At 25.8% G+C, this 21,421-nt stretch overlaps 1 protein-coding gene across 1 annotated transcript in view; it reads left to right on the top strand.

Annotated features, from left to right (window-relative positions):
- IRSp53 (Insulin receptor substrate 53 kDa) overlaps positions 1-21,421 on the top strand; it is a 111,487-nt gene that overhangs the window by 12,726 nt on the left and 77,340 nt on the right. Inside the window, exon 2 of the mRNA XM_089219293.1 lies at positions 15,406-15,481. Within this exon, the coding sequence (XP_089075419.1) occupies positions 15,406-15,481 (76 nt within the window). The remainder of the gene's footprint in view (positions 1-15,405; positions 15,482-21,421) is intronic.

Raw genomic sequence — 21,421 nt, 5'->3', positions numbered from 1 at the left:
CGATAATTCTGGTGACTCGCCCATAAAAGGTCTGATGGCCTCGGGGAAGTGTACGTTATATCTAGACTTCTATGCTTCTACAATAACATTAACAATAGATTGGTGAAGACATTTTTGTATATTATCTATTAATGCATTTAGTTTAGAATGAATTTGAACAGCTTTTCACCTTTCACTTTTTATTTTTGTATTTATAATAATAACTATATAGGTATATAGGTCGTTCAATTTGGATGTAATGTATATTACTTTGTTAGTCCTATGAATTACGTTCAATTAGGTACGAGAATAATAAAGCTTGATTTTCATTATTACTTATTCCCAAATAGTAATAATATGATAGCTGCTTACACAATTTACCAATGAGAAAGCTTAAGAGAGGCCTATAGATGAGATAAGAATAATATATACTAGATATTCTATTCTTTTAAGGAAACAATAGAGTATAACCTTTGGCACCTAGTTGGTTTCACTTATATACGCAAAACATTTTTAATTTCTGATTCTGAGCGAAGTTTATTTATTATTGATTATTAGATTATACAATGATGATTTAATTTTATATTTTATCATTTTTCTCAAACACACGTATTGCTCTTGCAGGAAGAGCTAGCATTCCAAAAGTTTCTATTATATAGTTCTATAATTCTATCTTTCGTTTGAAAATCGAATCAAGTGAACACTTTTAAAAGGTTTTTTCAATATTCTCTTAATTTTTCTACGTGTAAGAAAATAACACAGAAAGGCGTTGAAGAAATTATGAAATTAAACAAAATTTTATCTAGCTTCTAAAAATCATTTTTCGAATTTTATGTTACTCATTGCCAACATAAAAGAGCGAAAATAAATTTTGAAATGTGCCATTACCTAGCTGAAATAATGATCAATATCCAGTTTTTGTGCCCTGTATGGTATTTTAAAGTTTAATATTTGAAAAAAAAAAACATTTTCATCAAGTTGAATGAATTTTAAAGTTTTATGACCATTCCATTAGATATAATTTAGATTATTAGTGAATGTTAAACGTTAATAATTCATTAATCGATTATAATATTTATATTTTATGGGGTAGTTGACTAAAACACTTTTTACTGTTATTTATTACCAAGAATTTAATGTTTAAATTTTAAAAACATTCGTCTTTATCTCATTTGTTCAAGCAGCCAAATTATAATGTTGAAACGTATGAAGAAAGTCTGGTACTTAGTATCGTTTTTAACTAACCTGACCGAACAATTTGTATTTTTAAAAATAAATATAATTATTGAAATATTGTGTTTTATCATAATGATAATATACTGATTTTCTTAAACCTTAAAAATCAAATTTAATTGATCATCCATAAAGTATCCAAATATATTTTTTATTAATGTAATAGTTGTAATTAATTCTCTCTTATGATATCGTTTTTCATATTTGATGGAAATTTGAATTGAGAAATGCTTAAGCTTTTTATTTTTAAAACAATGTGAAACTTAAAAAAAAAAAGAAAAACGAGTGGTTTTATATTTTGCTTACTTTCTTAGTTTTCTCAAAACAAAAATGCGAACGAAATGTCATCTAGATTTATGGATGTTTTCCCCTTGTGACTTTCGGCCAGGACATGTGTATACACACACTCATATAGTCATGTTATGCCTCCGAGGTAAACGTGATGTTCCCACTCGTTTCGTTTGGGTAGAGAGAACTTCAACAATCCCCAGAGTTCTTTCTCATATTGAGAGATATGGTCGCGTATGGTACATTTGTTTTGGAATATGTAAACAAGTAAATAATGATGAAATTATTGAAAACAAAATACATTTTTCACATTGAGATCAGTATACCTACTTACAAAAACTTTAAAATGTAGCAACGTTAGAGGTATTTTTATTTTCATATTTTTAACAGATTTACAACTGAAAATATTGTGGATGTGTCTTTTCATCCCAAATAAAATCATTGTTGTGTTGTATTTTTTTAATTTATTAGTTTATTTCGAAAATACTCTATCTTTGACAACAATTAATTGAATTTTATGTCACGACATTTTTACGTTATGTTTCATTAATTCTTCAAAACTAAAAAAGTGTCTACTCATCGTAAGAAATCATAGGAGTTTGATAATTATTTAAAGTACATTGTACAAGACGTGTAATTGCTTTGTATTCATAAAAAAACAAACGTCGTTAATTTTTTGTTAATCATAATGCAAGGAATTCTGATAGAAACAGTTTATTGGTTTGATTCATTACGTCAAATCATTTCATAGGCCAGAATAAAAAGAGTATAAATACATATCAGATTCAGTATCAACCCTCTTTTCTTTTTTTGGAAGTGATTAGTGATAGAGTTAACATAACATTAAAATATCGTCGTACAACATTTTAAACACTTGTTTGCGTTATTAAATGTCAGATGGACCATACAAATATGTAATTTAAACAAGAAATCAGACCGGAATCAACCGTTGGTATACTCACACATTACAATTACATAACTTATAGGTTGCGTGTGTTATAAATAATGATTGAAAATTATACCATTATGTATTACGAATTATATCACTGTTGGCCTTTAAGATAGATTTTCTCCTATTACACCTATTCTCGAGGGGATAACTCGTTACGCTCATGTAACATATTTATCTCAATCGATTTTAATCGTATGTCCATATATCTAATACTTCCAAAAGCCTGTCTGTAGGCTGAAAGTATTCGTAGGTCAGAGATGTTCTTAAGAAAAAATATTGCAACGTAGGTATTGGATTTTATCTATAGTTAAAAGTATTCTAAACATTATTAATGTTTTTGAATTTCCAGAAAAATATTTTGTCGTAAGACATAACATTTAGATGCCCTAGCTAAGATAAAAGCTTGTATTCTTGGTTATTTTATAGTTGACTTATTAAGACTTAAAAGTAAGACATGTATTTTAGAATAATAATCATGCCTAATTTTCAATGCAACCATTGATAGTATAATACTAATTATAAATTAAAGAACAAATATTCTTTAAAGTTATTACTTATGAAAATGATGTACAAGTGTATGAGTGACTGTGACTGTATAAGTCACACATCTTGAGTATTTAAAAATATTAAAAGTTTATAGATTTGGATATATTTTATAACGATATGATTTTTGAATATTTTATAGAAACTTTAATGCGCTTTCATTTCCTATTAATTTACATTCCACAATATTAATTTGTATATTCTTTATTAAATATCTTGTGAAAATGACTAGAATAACAATGTTTCGAATAGAAAAAACAATATAGATCTATGCATTTAAATACATATTTAAACCTGATTAAAAAAATTATAAACTATTATAAAGTTTGGTGTGCAACTTATATTGGTTACTTAGTTATAACTTATAGATAGCTATATCAAGATTGACACTGCGGCTTAGTTTTTACCTGGTAATTTGTAATTATGTAGAAATCAAAATAAAATGTTATTTCCCCTAAGTTGATCAGATTTTATGAAACTTACAGTTTTAAATCAAAATAATAATTATAGATTTGATCTCTTGATAAAGATTATTTATTGTAAAATTTCAAAAATTTAGATTAATGAGTATGTTTTTCTATTTGTTTTACCAAGTGAAAAATTCAAGAAAACGCTTCCTGGTTACATCAAACATGCCCATTGGCCACTGTGTTTTAATAGTTGATTATGTTTGTGTTTTTGATTAGTTTATAAAAGCTGACGAATGTATTTGATATTCATGGTTAAAATATTAACATCTTATTCCTCTAGCTAAAATATTTATAGTATTTTGATAATATTGTTAATGATTAATTTTTTAAATTGTTTGTTTGTTTGTTTTTTTTATTTTACTTTGATTTTCAACATTTAATTTAGATTTTTAAGTTTGGATTGGTTGAGATTATAATTTTAATTCAGATATGGGTTTTTTGGAATGACTTTTGATTAGGTATCTATTTTGTGTTTGAGTGTTGAAATGTTTTTGTTCAATTTTTAATTAAACTTGAGTCAAAAAGTCGTATATATCTATATAATAGTTATAAAGTAGGCAGCGATTAGTTATGTTAAATATGTATTGCTAATCTAGAGATAAAATAGTTAATAATTTGTTTTCCTACAAAATAAAATTTTTTTCCGGGATTTGATAACGTTGATAAAAAACATAAATTAATAAAATAATTTTACTTTCTAAAATATGAGTTTTTATATTGAAGGCATCACATAACCTTTAAAATAAAATATTTTTTGAATATACACCCAGATTAAGATATGAGATGGTTAAAGTTTTCAAGTTATAATATAGTAATTTAGTATTATGCCATCAGTTCAAAATATATTCGATAAACTCTCTATAATATGTAGATGGGACGCGTACTGGATTTACTAGTTTTCAGTAGTCCACTTGTCGATATAACATTAATTGAAAATACTTTCTCCGACGGGATAAATTCTCATAGTGTATAAAGTATTTTGAATATTTATTTTTTTATTCTTAATTCCAAAAAAACTTTGTGAAGGATATCAAGAAAAGATAAAACATTTTCATAAGGTATACCAATCTACCTTACATACATAATAACTGTTATAATTATTATACCTAAAAAACTTTAACTTTTTCCAGTTCATTCAAATGAGTTGAAACACTATATTGGTAAATGCGTTTTTAAGAAACCGCATAATATCAATAATTGAAGAAACAAATGAACTGTTGCATAATGTTCGTGGATTTTCAATTTTTAATCTTAATGTGTTGCTGCAGGGTAAAAAAAAATGTGTGTTACGTCAGTGTTTAACTTACATTTCTGTGTAGCTACCAAAGTAATAATCTTGGGTTCAGCTGTAAACTCGAGCATAGTACGTTTATAGTATAGATATTTCACATAATAATTTTTTATTCGTTTGATATTTTCTATTAAAAAAAGTCAATTCAGAGTTTTAGTGTGAAATTATTATGGCGTAAGAATTAGTATATTTTATAATAAGTTTATGGAATTGTTTTTCACGATTTCATGTACCATCTACGATACTGTATAATATTATGTAAATAAAATAACAGGCTTATCTAAAAATAAGCTTATATAAAAAAATATCAGTCTCAGTGAAAGATACCTATAACTCATTTTCCATTTTTGCTTTTGAAAAAAATTTAGAGATACATATAGTGTCAGCATATAATAATTATTTTATAATAATTTAAAATTTGTATGTTTGTACACAATATTATGGGTAACCACCTGACCACGCAATAGTTAAGTTATGATATATGACATATTTCGGTTAATAGTATACATATATGTATATTTAAGTAAAAAATGATTTTCAAAATACAATAAACTTTTGAAATATAATAGGTATATTGGGATTTGTGTTCATACAAAATAACGTATATTATGTTACAGAATAAAAAAATCATTTGATATTAAATAACAATACATTACTAATAATATAATATTCATATAATATATTATTATATTAATATTCAAAAGTTTGAGATTTTGCATCATAAAGTTTATTGTCGTGTCTTGAGAAATTGCAGTTGCATTTTGCAATTGTTGATACGGAGTGTTGGGTGACCATATATAATAATAAAGAGTGTAGAAAAAAAATAGCAATCTCACCAACGGGATCATGTCACCCCTCGAGAAAGCGTTTAATTTATTTGAGTGATATATATAAGACGTGGTGGCTATAACTCTGGCCTTTGAGAAATCTACCAAGGATGGTCTGCGGAGCGAGGGATTTCCTCAGCTCACTTGTCCAGCCGTCGTGTCCCGTATAAACGGACAGACGAGACGATATTGGCCCCGAGAGAGCTCAGGGGAGGAGGTGACGGGATATTGTGGCGGTGGGTGGAAAAACGTGCCGAGACCACACGCACAAAATATCATTGCGAGTTTGATTGGAATTGAACAAGTGTTGAGCGGCGGAGGACGGAAACAACGATCGCGGAATACGAAATATAAGGGGCAATCGAAAGTGCTAACGTATAAATAGGAAGATGCGTTCGATTCTGACACCTTTTTTTCCGTGTTAGAATACTCTTTTTACAGAATGTCTGTATCGCTTCCATTGCCTAAGTACTTATCCACTGTGATACACTTTCTTAAAAAATTATGTAAAAAAAATATACATAAATAGTAAAAATAGGACACCGTCAAAAGGGTACAACCTTGTACATCGAATTTATTTGCACGACTAGAAAATATTAAAATACATTTTTTACGAAATCGACTATATACTATAAATGAACAAATATAATATCGCCTCCCGCATAATTATACGTTATACATAACGTACTGCGTGTTTTTATATTTAGTTTCGGCTGTATGTCATGGACAGATCACGGAATTGTTACGGTATTATTATTTAAATCTGAAATAAAATGATGCGTTCATATATTTTAAAATATAACATATATTATGCATGTTTAATATATTTGATGCAAACGGCCGTAATATTTAAAAGTTCGTTTTTTTATTTTCTTAAGAGCTTGAAACCGGATTTTATAAAATATGAATAAATATGTTATTTAGTTATTATTTTGTATAAAGTACATTTTGTTTTAGAAAAACGTTAATACTGAGTGTTTGATGTAAATACGTCTTATTAGTTATTTGGTGTCAATTTTGAAAAACCATTGACACCAAGTAAAATAAACCCTTGATTAGGTACTTAAAAGTTAAAGTAGTCAAAACTCACAATAGTTAGAATTTTGTTCAATTCAATGAATCCTTATATAATATTCTAGTTTCCGATAGTTCCCTTTGATAACGAATTAATTAGAATTATTAATGATATCATATAATATAAGTTACCTACGTAAATTAAATATAACATTTAAATTATTTAATTGATATATAATACGCAATATGCATTATGCATACCTATGTATTTATGTTAGTTGCTCAAACTATTAAGTTCATACATTTAAAACTCAATAAATCATTTTCAATGCCAACCTACATATTATAATTATTGATTTATACAAAAATAAACTACACCTAAAGTTTTTAATTGATAACTTATGCTCAGATGGTCACATAAGTACCAATAATAAATGAACATTAGTGTTATTAATTTATATTTTAATAAATGTGTAATTCCAATTTTTTACTAAAAACAAATAAAATATATTTCATAACATAGTAAGTAAAATATTATGTATAATTATTTAAATTTAAATATAGGAAGAATTAATACTAATTTATATTTATACCACATAATTCATATTGTTTCATTTTTTGAATACACTTGAGTAGCTTTCGAAACTTTGGCTGGTAAACAATTAACGGAATATACCAAACGAAAACGACGCATTACTGGAATTAGTAGAATACGGGACTGTGATACGCAACTAAAAACATATTATAAAGTGTATTACGCCTCTTTGAATAAAATAAGTAACTGTGCTGTAAACTTGTAACATGTGCTATGTTCTAAAATAAAGAAATGATCCCTATAATTTAGAATTCTTTTTAAAGAAAGAAAATAATTCAAGTTCAGTTTTTAAAAACTTATATTTTAAAAAAGCGTATTAAAATTGTACGTTTCAAACTTATTGTGAAGATGGCGTATACATTTTCATGCACGCGTTAACTTTGATGAGCACATAATTTCTTGTGTTTAATATTGAATTAAAACTTATACTGTAGAATATTTACCAATAATAATTTACTGTGTTGTACATAATATCGTTTGAACGTATATTTAAATTATTCGTCTTGATAGTATTTGTTACCTATTATGTAGTATTTTATACACATAATTAAATGAACACACTAAAAATTCGTAAGAGTATTCTTTTTTGTATACTCAAGTATCAATTATTGGTCAATCACTTTCGCTCATTCATCATTGACTTTTATAAGTGGAGAAAACGTGTGCATAAAAAAATATAATACATCGTTCTCAATCAATAATTTTTTTTAAGTCTTATATATGAATAAAAAAATGTAGGTGACATAGAAAATGAAGATGATTAAAATAGTTGAAGTCCTTTTTTGTACTCCGAATTGAAATGTTACCTACCTACTCGTCTTTAAACGATTCGAGAACTGCGATTTATGATTAAAGCAATTTTATGTTGTTACACACATGTAACACTTTCTAAAATCGGATTAGAATTATAATATATGAATATATCTATATTTATACTACACGATTTAATGCATAAGAAAAGTATAATTTAATTCGGAGAGCGATTTAAGCCTATTGTTATTCGTATTGAGAAATGTTTGATGCATGGGTACAATCTGACAGTTTATACGATTTATTTATTAATTTTTAATTTTAATGAATACGATTTAGTATTGGTTTTAGATTTGGTCTATTTTTATTAATTATTCTTTATTTTAGTATAGGTAATAATAATAATAATATAGGAACTAAACAAACATAAATATTTTCAACAGCAAATTTACTAACCATCAATGATAAATCATATATTTAACCATTTACATTTTGATAATTATATCTTACCATAATTACTAAGATAATTGATTTTAACAAACACTATATTTTAAACTAATAATATGTTATAAGTTATAAAAACTATACAACTAATCTTTTTTCTATATTTCTTAAAATAATTATTAATAGTTTTGTGAATGATAATGGTTAGGCTTTAAAATAGTAATTTTTAGTAATGAACATAATATTTAAATGTTATGCATAACAAATTTATGATGATTATGATTTTGATTATTTGTGATAAGTCTGCAGGAATAGAACAATGAATCACTGTGCTAACTGTGCATACCACAATTCTTCAAATATCCATCTCGTATTCTTTTTAACACGTTGCAACTATAATTTTAGATTATTTTTAATATATTCTTGTAAAACAATTTCGGAGAATAAAAAAAACATTTTCTCATATATTTTTTATTGTAAACAATGCATAGAACAGTAAAAATACAAAAATACATCTATAGGTTTGAATATATTATAATTTTTTAATAACATTTTGTTGTTGAAAACACTGATATTATCCTTAATTCGTTCTTCTTTGTGTCTTTTGTAGTCAATTGTATAAAACTAGAGTATAATAATATTATTATTATGATACTGTTAATGTAGTTATATGCTGCACTAAAATACTTACTTAATATAGTTCTAGATACATCAATGAGGTATGACAAAATCTTTCTGATTTCTGTTATTCAATATAGATTTATAGAGCATTGATGTAATTGATGTAATTCATTTTTGTAGTTTAAGTATACGTCATATTATCTAATAAATAAGATAAGGCTAAGGTTTCGTATAAATATTACAAAACGTTCTCTAAACATAGACATCAATCATAAATAAATTTATTTTGTAGAATCCTAAAATATTATTTTACCCATATACAGTAACGGTATATCAGAGTTTTAATTGAGTAGCTATTAATTCATGCATATACTAACTTAACTTGACCCAACCTAACCTAATAAATGTATCTAGTGAAAACGATACATTTATATTATTTAGGATAATAATTTTGATGTTGTTTATTTATGCATATATAATTATTATATGAATTAAGTAGTTTAATATAAATAAATAAATAATATGTTAATAGATAAGATTATAAAGTAGTGTGCCCCCTAAAACGTATTATAATTTTTTTGGTGGACAGAGGTGAAATTTTGAATTGGATGATCTTAACTGATAAAAATTTCATAAAATATTATTACTTTAAAAAATTTAGAGAATCCAACCCTTTCTACTTCCCTCCCAGGTAACCCATTAATATTTATATGATATTTAAATTTATATAACTGAGTGATACCTACTTAAAAATGTATTATTTATTTATTTTTTTTAAAAAACAATCAATTTAATTTCATATAAAATACCTATAGGCATTTAATGAGTGATTTACAATATTGTTATTCAGTAGTTATAATATAAAAGTAGCAAACAAGTTATATAAATATAGAATACATAATTCATAAAACTACTGTAAATCATAGCCTATAAATTAGTTACTGTCAAGATTTGAAATTGTTTGGTTAAAAATTTAGTCGTCATTTTTTCTAAGACTATTTTTTTTCGAGGTTGTATCTTAATGGTAGCTTATAAATAGTTTGAATGTTTTTGTATTGTTTTATTACTCTCTTTCTCATTCCCCAAAATAATATGCAGACAGTGCAGCATAATTTGTTTACTTTTTTTTTTATTCGGTTTATACATTTAACATTGTTTAGTATTTGTTATGTCGAAGACCATAATACTATGTAATCGACCACGCACTGAATAATTAGTGCCGGGTATCTACTCTACAGTATTTATAGATTACCATACCTAATATCAAATAATATGAGCCACTGCTGACTGCCCGTCAACATGTTAGTGATAATAATAATTATTTATTGTTATTCTTAATGTTTTGGAATGTAAAACAGTAGAAAGTTCATCAGCGAACATGGACGCTGAGTTCTAGGCCACAGCACAGGTATATGTATAGTATATACAAATACAAATATACAGTTTCTTAGGTGTTTACTATTAAATATTTATACACCGATCCGATGCCGAGTACTTACGTTCTACATTGCAGGTGGATTTTTGTGAATACAAAATGTCAATATTTATAAGTCTTCTCGTGACTTGATCGTCCATGGGGATTTCTGAATAAACGCCCGAGAGATTTTCCTGATAAAATTAACCCATCCGAGATATATATTCATTGGCAATAGGCTGATTACGATTTTCTCATCAAATTCTATTATAATTGAAGTCAAACTGTACGCAATCACACGAATCAATTAATCACCGGAGGCGCGTACAAAACGTGAACAATAAAATCTCTTGGATAACAAGTGGTGTATTTCAGGCAAAATCCGAGAGAGTTTGTCGGGTATATGTTTAAAACCATCAACAGTATGATTCGATACTGAGTAGTACTGACAGTGATATTTATAATCATTAATTGTAAACAATTTTCAATCGTATCATGTTTTTTTTTTTAGACTTACGGACTGCGATGTGTTCATAACCTAACAATTATTAGGTAGCTGTAGTATGAATTTATCATATACCATTCAATATTTTAAATTTTATATAGCGAGTTATTATATCATCTTAAAATTGTAAATTTGATGCACATTTTAAAGTGCTAATAACTCGCTATTAGATTAAAATATGAAAAAAAAACTATGAGATAATATTTTTACTTCTAAATTGGTAAATAGGTCAATTCACTGCAATATTAAACAAAAAATGTACCAGAGTTAAATGGATTATTCAGATTATACAATTTGTCATGTTAGGTATACTTTTGTAAGACAGAGACAACGCATGTGGGTGTAGTGTTTTCTATTAACAAGAACACTCCACGAAATCAGAAACATGGATTTTATCACAGCATCTTATTATTTATTTTACTTCTGTTCTGGATTAAAATAAATTCATCTTAGGAGCAATGCTTGTTGAAATACGATCATGTACAGACATATGATACCAAAGTTCAATTTTCTAAAAATATATTTAATATACATATGCATACAATATAATATACAATAAATTATTTCATTCTGCGTATAAAAAATATGTACCTTCGTAAAAAATAATTACAATATTTCAATGTTAAAAAAAATATCTCAAAGTTTTGCAAAGTATCGAATTCGACTTTTAATTAATTAAAATTTAAAAGTATAATCTTTATTTTTTTTTAAGTAATCAATTTAATTTGTATAATAAACAATTATACAGGAAAGCTATACTATTTCAAATGAAGTAATAAATTAAATATGGTTAACCTCCTACGATCTACTTAGCTTGAAATACACAGAACATTATAAAATACTTCCTTCATCTTATAACTATTAAAATCACACAATTACTATTATATAATAATAAAATAATTGACAAGATTTGTAATTAGTTGCATAAACTAATTCTATTTTTTTATTTTGTGTGAGAAAAAGTATTATTTTTATTACTATACGAGGATTGCATTTTATGAAACTCAATAATTTACCTATAATGTTATGAATTTAATATATAATCGTGTTATTAGCGTAATATAGAAAAATCATTATATCATCTTACAATAAACTCCATTGTTCGGTTGATTAAATGTGTAACATCATCGTAACGTGGGAACTCGGTAAAAATTATGTTATGTATAATACTATGATATACAAATATTTGGGAATTAATTGATAATATTATTAATCTGATCCACGATTTAAATTATATTTATGCAATAGTTATTATTACGAGAATAACTAACATCACGGTGATGTAAATATTTTACATTCTCGATAGTCAAGCGTATTAAATTTATTAAAATAATTGTTTATTGTTAGTTGTCAAGCAGTTTTATACAATACATGGAGCGATATTGTATTGTGGTGTTGATTTTTGTCCAACAAATTATGCGTGTTCACAGCCAAATTAACTAATTTCCGAATTTCACATATTTTAGTATTTAGTTATTATAGGTACATACTTAGCCACTTCACCAGTATCGGGCGTAATTTGATAAATGGTATAGGCGAAAGCTGTTATGATAATAATAAATAATAATAATAATAATACAACAACATGGGTTGGTCGTAGCCTGTTATCCCGTGAATTATATCTCAGGGCCAGGTTGAGCAAATGAAACGCGCGCCATTCGCGTACAGTTAATCTACCATTGAACGTGTTGGTGATTAATAGTCAATTCCATAATAGATCCCTATTGGAATTTATCGGGGAAGACGGGGCACGTAAAGTAATAATTTAAGAGAAGCATGCGGAAATTACGACTATACATTCCCTTGGGCTACCAGTTTTACGAATTTATGACGTCATGTGTGTGTATATGCAACGTGATTATTTTATCTGCTTATTTTCCGATTGCACGACGCAAAATGTAAAGAACACGAAATAAAAGGAAACTCTGCCGAAACAACAAGATAGGTCTCACGATCCGCTCTGCAGTGATCTATATAGTTACATATAAATGTATACGTACAATACGTATATTGTATAATGTATGCATTCCAATGTTACAAAGGGGGGGGGGGGTAAACAAACACTGTAGTAGTCGATAGTCGCGCATATGTGCGATGTAGCCATGAACCAAAACGGTCGGGGGGTGCAAAAAGTCATGACAGCGGTGGCGTTGGACGAGAATACTACCCTTGTCGCTTCGGGAAAACAAACGACATGCGTCGAGTCGTAGGGAATTCGCTCGGGTGGTAGAACGCGCGCGCGAGTATGGAGACGAGGGAAAGGCAAAAATCAAATGGGCTGGTGAGAGGTATTTCTAAACGGCTTTTTTTTTTTTACTATTATTCTGAAATCGTGCCAGGAATACGCGAGCACGTTTCCTTTTTTTTTTTGTCCGTTAAGTGAAATAGCAAATTATTTAATCAACGAGCGGCCATATATGGAAAAATGTTTGATTTATTATTACACTTAAATTTTATACCGCTTTGGTGAACATTTTCAAAATAAATTTATCAAGAAGAAAAGATATCTGTAATTTTTAGAGTTATGATACGGCCTAACGTTATATTTTGAAAAACTATTTACTTTTATTGGGGTACTTAATATTATGTTTGTACTTTGAAGATAAGTACGAATTATTATTGAAATTTCGTTTGGTTTGACATCAAACATTTGAATTTTTGTTCAAGTATATTATGATTAATTTTTAATAGATATTAAATCAAGTAAATAATAGAACAAGAATAATAACAACTAATTCAAAGGTAATAATTAAATAACTAGGTAGTGTAAATATTTAGTGTGCAATTTTTTAACAAAGTAAAATATTATAGTAATCTATCCTAACCTTATCTTATCTTCACTCCAACATTTTTTTGATCCTTTTGAATATTAATTAAAATACCATATATTTATACTTATAATGTTTTTTATGTCTGAACATAAGACATTTTAATATCTATAAGGTACTAGTTCTATTATATATAGTTGGAATATTTTCATCTAATCTGAGTGAAAATGTAAGATATATTAAAATAATAAAAATTTAATATTGAGTCATTTGTATTATTATCAACAACTATTGATAAAATGTTTTTCTTTGGATACATTTTTTTATATTCAAAATTAAGTGTCCTGTAGTAGGTTTGTTACATGCGGCCTATTTTAATTATCATTATTTTATTTTTAGTTAAAATTTAAAAACTGTCGGTATATTATTACCAAAATGAATTTAGTTAATTGTTTTGTATTCATTAGGAAATGCTAAACAGGATAATTAAATTAAAAATATTAGTATGTAAAGTTATAAACAAGTTTTTTTTTATGTCGTGTTTAAATAATCAAACAATGTCAAGGTCATCAATGTTGATGATTTCTGATAAATTGTTAGTGTGTAATGTTATATATATATATATATATTGTACTGATATTATCATTACGTAATTATATTAAAGAAATATATTTTTATACTGATGGAGTATTTCTGATTAAAGTTTAAACCAATAACTCAGGTATTTACAGTAATTTATATTTATTAGGTACCTACTTAAAAATTCTAAAAGAAGCAGTAAATCTATTGGTATTTTTACATTATCAACTTGTTTTATTATTTGACAACATTTTTGAAAGCATTAAATGCATGTTTTAGTAAGCTGGCAAGTTCTTTTCAGAAACAAAATTTAAATAATGATTTCTTACCTCGAAGTTGAAAATAAAAACGCCGCTCTAATGGACTCAGTCTAAAAAATAAAATAATTTTTTGTATCCAACCAGAATCTTTATTCATGTATAATTATTAATACAATTATTGATACAGTATATTTTGTATATTATAATAATCTATGTCTATTATTTAGTTTTTTATTGTAATATAAGTACGATTTATACATTTTATTTTTATTAAATAAGCAAAACTTTTTGGATGATAATCATTTTGACATAATATAGTCTTGAAAAAGGAGTTCATCATTAGTGACATTTTTATATGTGAAATTTTACTATATAAGTCGTGACATAATGCTATTTTGAGATGACCATAGGATTTTCAATCATAGATATTGCAGTTGCGATACATACAGGTGAATTTTGTGGTTTGAAAATGAGGTGTGATAGAGGTGATATAGACATACGGTTATGTTTTTTACTATTTGGACATGGAGATTGGAATGGATAATTTAGTTCGTGGCATAATATACGAGACGATTAGTTGAAATGTTTTGTTTGAAATATTTGTAAAAATACAATGATTGGATGCCACATATTCATACGGGTTTGAGAACTATTTGATTGTAATGTAATTTTATTTATTATATATGAAGTATTTATTAAATTGGAAATTGTAATAGGTGTTACTAATCTGATTCTTACATTTTAAAATCAAATAAACGACTGTGCTGTTGATTCATTGAAAATATGTTTAATTAGACACTTATACAAATTCCTTCAAAATATAAATAAATTTTATGTATTTAAGTATTTAACAAACAATTTTATGATTTCAGAATATATTGGAAAAGTTCAATCCAGGTGCTCGGCAGATGATTAATGCGGGCAAGGCATATCTGAAAGCGCTTCACGGTGAGTTAAGATTTACGTGCTGGTAGATTAATTAGTAAACTCTCATTAAAATATATTTTTACAGGCAAATATTTTATATGTAAATTATATTTTTATAACATATTTATATATCATATTATAACGCATAGGTAATAAATAAAAATATAAGATAATGATAGTTTTTTGTGGTTGGGAAAGCTTAAACCGATGAAAAATATAACTTTAAATTTTTTAATTTTAACATATATTTACAAACGCGTTATAAAAACTAAATATGTTTATTATATTTTGATGTAAGATAATATTAACATTTTACAAATTGTAATATATTATATTATTAAATGAATACTCAAGAAATTCTCAATAATAGAAGTAACAAATAAATGTTAAGTTGATAAATATATTTAGTGTACAAATCATAATTTTTGATGATTGCACGGTTTTTTGTATTATATATATATTAGTGTACAAATTAAAGCAAATAGATACCTAAAAATGTGCCTATACTAAGCTTTATTTTTGGAAAGTTTACCATATTATGAAGATTTATGCAATATACGTTTTACATCATACAATTATCTGACAACTCTAGTTCAATTAAATTTAAAAATCTACATTTTCAAGCGATCCAAAAATATAATAATATGCATTTAATATTCTTAATCCTTTATTTATTGTCATTATTATTTTGTTTAATTTAAATGTTTATTTGAGCTGAGAAAGATTGATTTTAATATGTAAATACAATGGAACAGTCGATAGTCATGTAACTTGTTAATTATTTAAGTAGTATTGTAAACAAATCAATAAGAAATATTATTAGTTAAATACATACAAAGAATTTACGTAAGAGGATGATTTATAATTAATTGTCATAACTCATGTGACAAATAAAATGGTTTAATTGACATTATCGTTCTTAAGATTGTAGTTTTGATTAATGATGTATTTAACCTCAAACTTTCGAAGATCAAAGATAGGTAGGTAGTATTAAAACATTTTGAGTGATACATAATTTTTACCAGTAATGGCCATACTTTAATATGATTAATAAAAATATGTAAATATATTTTACTCACATTGATCTAACAATCTATAATATTGAACAAATTGTGAACATAAAACATATAAGGTTACGATCAACTGATAATATAATAACGATAATAGAAAAAAATTTTTTTTTCTGTATTGAGATGGTATAAATACCAAGAAGATTATAATGCATTTTCTACTTCTACACACGATAAGCCGATGAATGTTAAAAAGTTAGTAATCCACAGTAGTATAAGCTCAGAGTCTTATAATATAATTCATAATGGGTTGGAAAATTCGTTCTCGGGATTCGTATAATGAATAATGATTGGATCTAATACAGTCCCGAGTATTGCATTTCGTTTAAACAAATAGCACCCCATCGGGCACTACTCATTTGAGTATTTTTTTCTCATTGGCCAATGCCAGAATGGGTAGGTACTGTTGTAGAAAAACAAATTGAATAAGCATGCAAATAATAAAATATCATATTATACATAGGTATGTATAATGTTATTATTATTCTTTGAGTAATATTTCCTCTTTTGTCGTTACTGCAGTAGTAGAAAAACGTACGTAATAGACGTACATATATTGATATAATATTATATAAATAATAAATACGTATAAATGGAAAAAAATACATTGGACGAACAATAACAATAAAATATTTTTTATACACATTATCCTCATTCGTTCTCTCGAGACTAGAATCGGCGTTTGCACAAACGGTTGCCATTTGTGTGTGAGTGAAAACATAGACACATCATAAATATTTATCAACATCGCATGATTGATGACATGCATGCATATCGTATGCACGAACGTCTTTATCGTACTCCAGAGTTAATGTTGTCATTGGTCAGGATAGGGTGGAATATGATTGATATATGCACAGCTGTGTTTGTACTATTACCATTATTATAATACGATCTCGTCTGCTACGCACTAAACTTTTTTCTTTCTCGAAATTTTATTAAAATTACTACAAATAATATTATAATTTTCAAGGGCATGTGTGTCATTTACGCTTTTCATGTTTAGACTCTAAAAATTATGCATGAAGCAGGTATATTATATTGATTTTATTTGTTAAAAAAACAACGAAATGTACAGAACATAAAATAAATAATAATAATAATAAAAAGAAAAATATATATTTGTAACAATACATTAGTATTAATATAAATATAAATTTGAAATAATTCCAAAATGAATTGATATGAAAACATTAACATTTCCGAATTATATTGTGGTTTATTTTCACAGTTTATACTTTATTTAGACGAATAAAAACATGTAAAAATAATTATAATTAAAAGAAAAAACAAAGCTGTATTATAATTCTTCATTATTTTAAGTAAAAATTCATCGGGAATTAAAAGCGCTTAGCTTACTAAAACACTGCAATTTTCGTGAATTTACTATTTAATTTTAATTATTAATTAATATTAAACGTTTTAAAATGTTTTTTCTATGTACCACATGATTATATACCATTATTTACCACGGAAATGCGTGAAACGAATTTAAAGTGTTGTATTATACTACATATTATAATTATTATTAAGTCAAGCGTCAACCAGTAGATAACAATTTTTTAGTTATATATTGATATTTTTATTATATTATACATACTTATATAATAAGTAGTAGTACTACACATATAATAATGACAGCGGTGTTGTTTTATGTATGTGTTATCTGTACTGATTGATTTTATATATTTTTGGATTTGTGTGTTGGGCACATCGTTATATTATTGGTCCGTAAATATATTATATTATATAATGTGTTAATCATGATGTTTTTGAAAATTTTTAAATTCTAATTAGTCATTAATTTTATTAAAAGTCTGTAATTAATTACTCATACGTTGATAGTTGTAACCATTAATTGTAAATATCAATTAGTAATTACTGATATGATATGATAGTTACAATAAAATGAGAACTAAGTATATTTTTAATATGCTGATCTATTATAAATCGATTAATGGTTATGTACAAATTATTTCATTAAGTACCTATTGCATGTAGGTAAAAACTCATTTTTTAATAAGAAAAATTATTATTATTTTTAAAGTTGTAGTTTTAATTAAATAGAAAGTCTAAATAAAATTTTAAATTATTTTAACGCCTATACTGAAAAAAAAAACAAAAAAAAATTATTTGGTCGAATAAATCTAAAATTAAGTTAGATGTCATTTTTTTTTCCTGCTCAAAAAACCAGGAACGGGTGGGAACTGTTCAGCACAATACTTCCACCCGTCCCTGTATCGTTTATTCACCAAATAAGACAATCAATCTATACAAAAATTGGGGGCCTCTAACCACCCCCCCCCCCCCCAAAAAAAAAGAAAGTAAGTTAGATGTTTAGAATTTGGATTAAAGTTTGTTTATTTTTTTGAATATTATCGTTATTACTTATAATTTTATAATCCAATTACAATGCATAACATCTTGGACTTGTATATTAAATATTCATAACTATTAGATATTAATATTTAGAATATTTGAATTTTATGATAGGGAATGATCATAGTGGAAGGTAATTTATCATTTTTTTTATACGAAGAAAATCAAACATTTTAATTGGTATTTGGTACAAAACATTTTTTAAAACTATTTGAAGAGTTTTTGTTTTGATTTCTGCATCTAATCTGAAATAGTTAACTTATTGTGTATTTTTTTCAATACCGAAATTTATTATAAATAACATAAAATGTAATTTGTGGTTTTACATATACTCGTTATAAAATTATAGACTAAAAACAATACTTTGGTTAATATAAACATTACTCCTTTGAACAGCTTGAGGTCATATGTGGTATAGGTAATACTTCATATTATGAAGTTTGAATTATATTATAATTATTTGGAAAGCGGGTAACTGAAAATGGAAGTAATTGGATTACGTGTGTCAATGTGAAAGGAAAAAAGGGCCGGGAAAATTGACGCGGAAAAAATTCTACAACTTTTGATTTAAAAACCTTTTAAGCTGTCAAACTTTACCAAAGCGCAATAAACAAAGTTATTTTTTAAAGGCAGGAAAAAAATGCTTTTATGTTGTATAGTTTTCATTAAAGACAGTATCAATTGATATTCTCAATTTAAGGGGATAATCGTCTCGAAAGTTTTTATTGCTCCAATGCAAATTAAACATTTTAAAATAATTTCAACACCAAAAAATCTAAATTTTAAATACTTTAAAAACTTTTATATTGTATCAATAATACTTGATTACATTACAATTAACATTGTATTAAATATAACTACCATCTGTGTGTAAGTTCAGCAACCCTTTCAAACCATTTCTTAAAATACTTACATATCGTAGTGTGAAAATGAATCATCATTTTGAGTCTGTATCTACTTGAGATTTGAGTTAATTGGATCATATGATTATATTTAAATATTTAATCAACATTTGCAGTAAATAAAGGTAGAGTTTATGTAATTATATGCATTTATAAAATATATAATCATAAACTTACGACTATTTTACTTAAATAGTTATTAGCATTAATGTTTAAAAACTTCTATATACGAAAATGGCCTAATATCTGATAATAAAATAATCACCATTTTTAGTTTTTAATTTTCGAATATTGTTTATATAGTTTGGAAATCAAGTATAATAATAATTACTCTAGGCTACTATAACATCTAAACTACGATCAAATTTAACGATAAATTTATTATGAAATACATTTAATAGGTAATATATATATAACGCGCAAGTTTTCAATAATTGTTTATGCATAAGTACACCATTAACAAACAAATATTAATAATAGATTATAAAATAATTAATCATCTAATTTGCATTGCCGATAATAAAAAAATACATTATAGGTAATTATCTGTATAATTTAATATAGCAATCTAGATTGAGATAGTTTTGTTTTTTAGTCTACTTAATCCAACTGTAGTAGAGTTTTTGATAATAGTACATTGGTTGGTGTACTTTATGTTTATAAGAACCAAAATTACAATTAGACATTGGAAACGGCGATAATTTTCCAAACTACACCAGGATGAAATTTAACGGGATGGAATGAATTAGATATTAATTTGAAAATGTTCGTTACAGAAAGATTTTTGACGTTCGAATACGTCCACTTTGCCATTTAATTTGCAAACGTGTCTAGTGAATAACAACTATAGTTTTAATACAACTTGACAGCGAACAATTTAATTTTTCTCTTATGATTTAATGAAAAATAAAAATTCACGGTCTAAAAATATAAATAATAATTGAATTTTGAACACTTATTTTAATAAGGGCGGTGATGAAGTATAATTGAATGTGATATATTTGTTATTTTAAAAATATTATAGGTGCAATTTTAAAACGAAAAAATGCTAATAAGCTACAAGTGTTAGGTTGCCCCAGCCAGTGTATTAATATCTCTCTATCTTTTTAATGATCCTTTATTTTAATAAATATTACATTTGTTATAAACAATTCATTATTGTTAACTGAGGTTTTGAAAGCGTTCTTTCCGTACCTATATAGCTGATGAACTATTTATTTAATATCAATTATTTTTTAAGAAATGATTAAATATCAAATTTTCAAAAATAATTTCTAAATTATGTAATTTTAAATAACTGTTTATAAAATATTTAAAATTAATAACTTTGTGTTAGCTATTAAATTAGAATATTTTCTCATTATTTAATATGATATATCATGTTATGTAAGACAAATTACATATCATTTAATTTGATTATTTAAAAGCTAACTTTGCATTAACAATATAGTTCATAAGAAATTAGTTTTCTTGGAATTCATTATAAGCTTTAACACAAAACATCATGTTCTTACTTTTTGAAGAACACATAATATGTATTTTCCTTTTCTATGGGGATAATCCCAGTCTTGTTTTTTTTTTGTAATTTGCTTCATTCTTCAGGTGATTCT

Source organism: Diuraphis noxia, unplaced genomic scaffold, assembly GCF_037042655.1.
Source record: "Diuraphis noxia isolate RWA-SAM2 unplaced genomic scaffold, SU_Dnox_SAM2 contig0002, whole genome shotgun sequence".
Taxonomy (NCBI): Eukaryota; Metazoa; Arthropoda; class Insecta; order Hemiptera; family Aphididae; genus Diuraphis; species Diuraphis noxia.
Note: the sequence above shows the minus strand (reverse complement) of the source record. Positions and strands in the feature narration are given on the sequence as shown.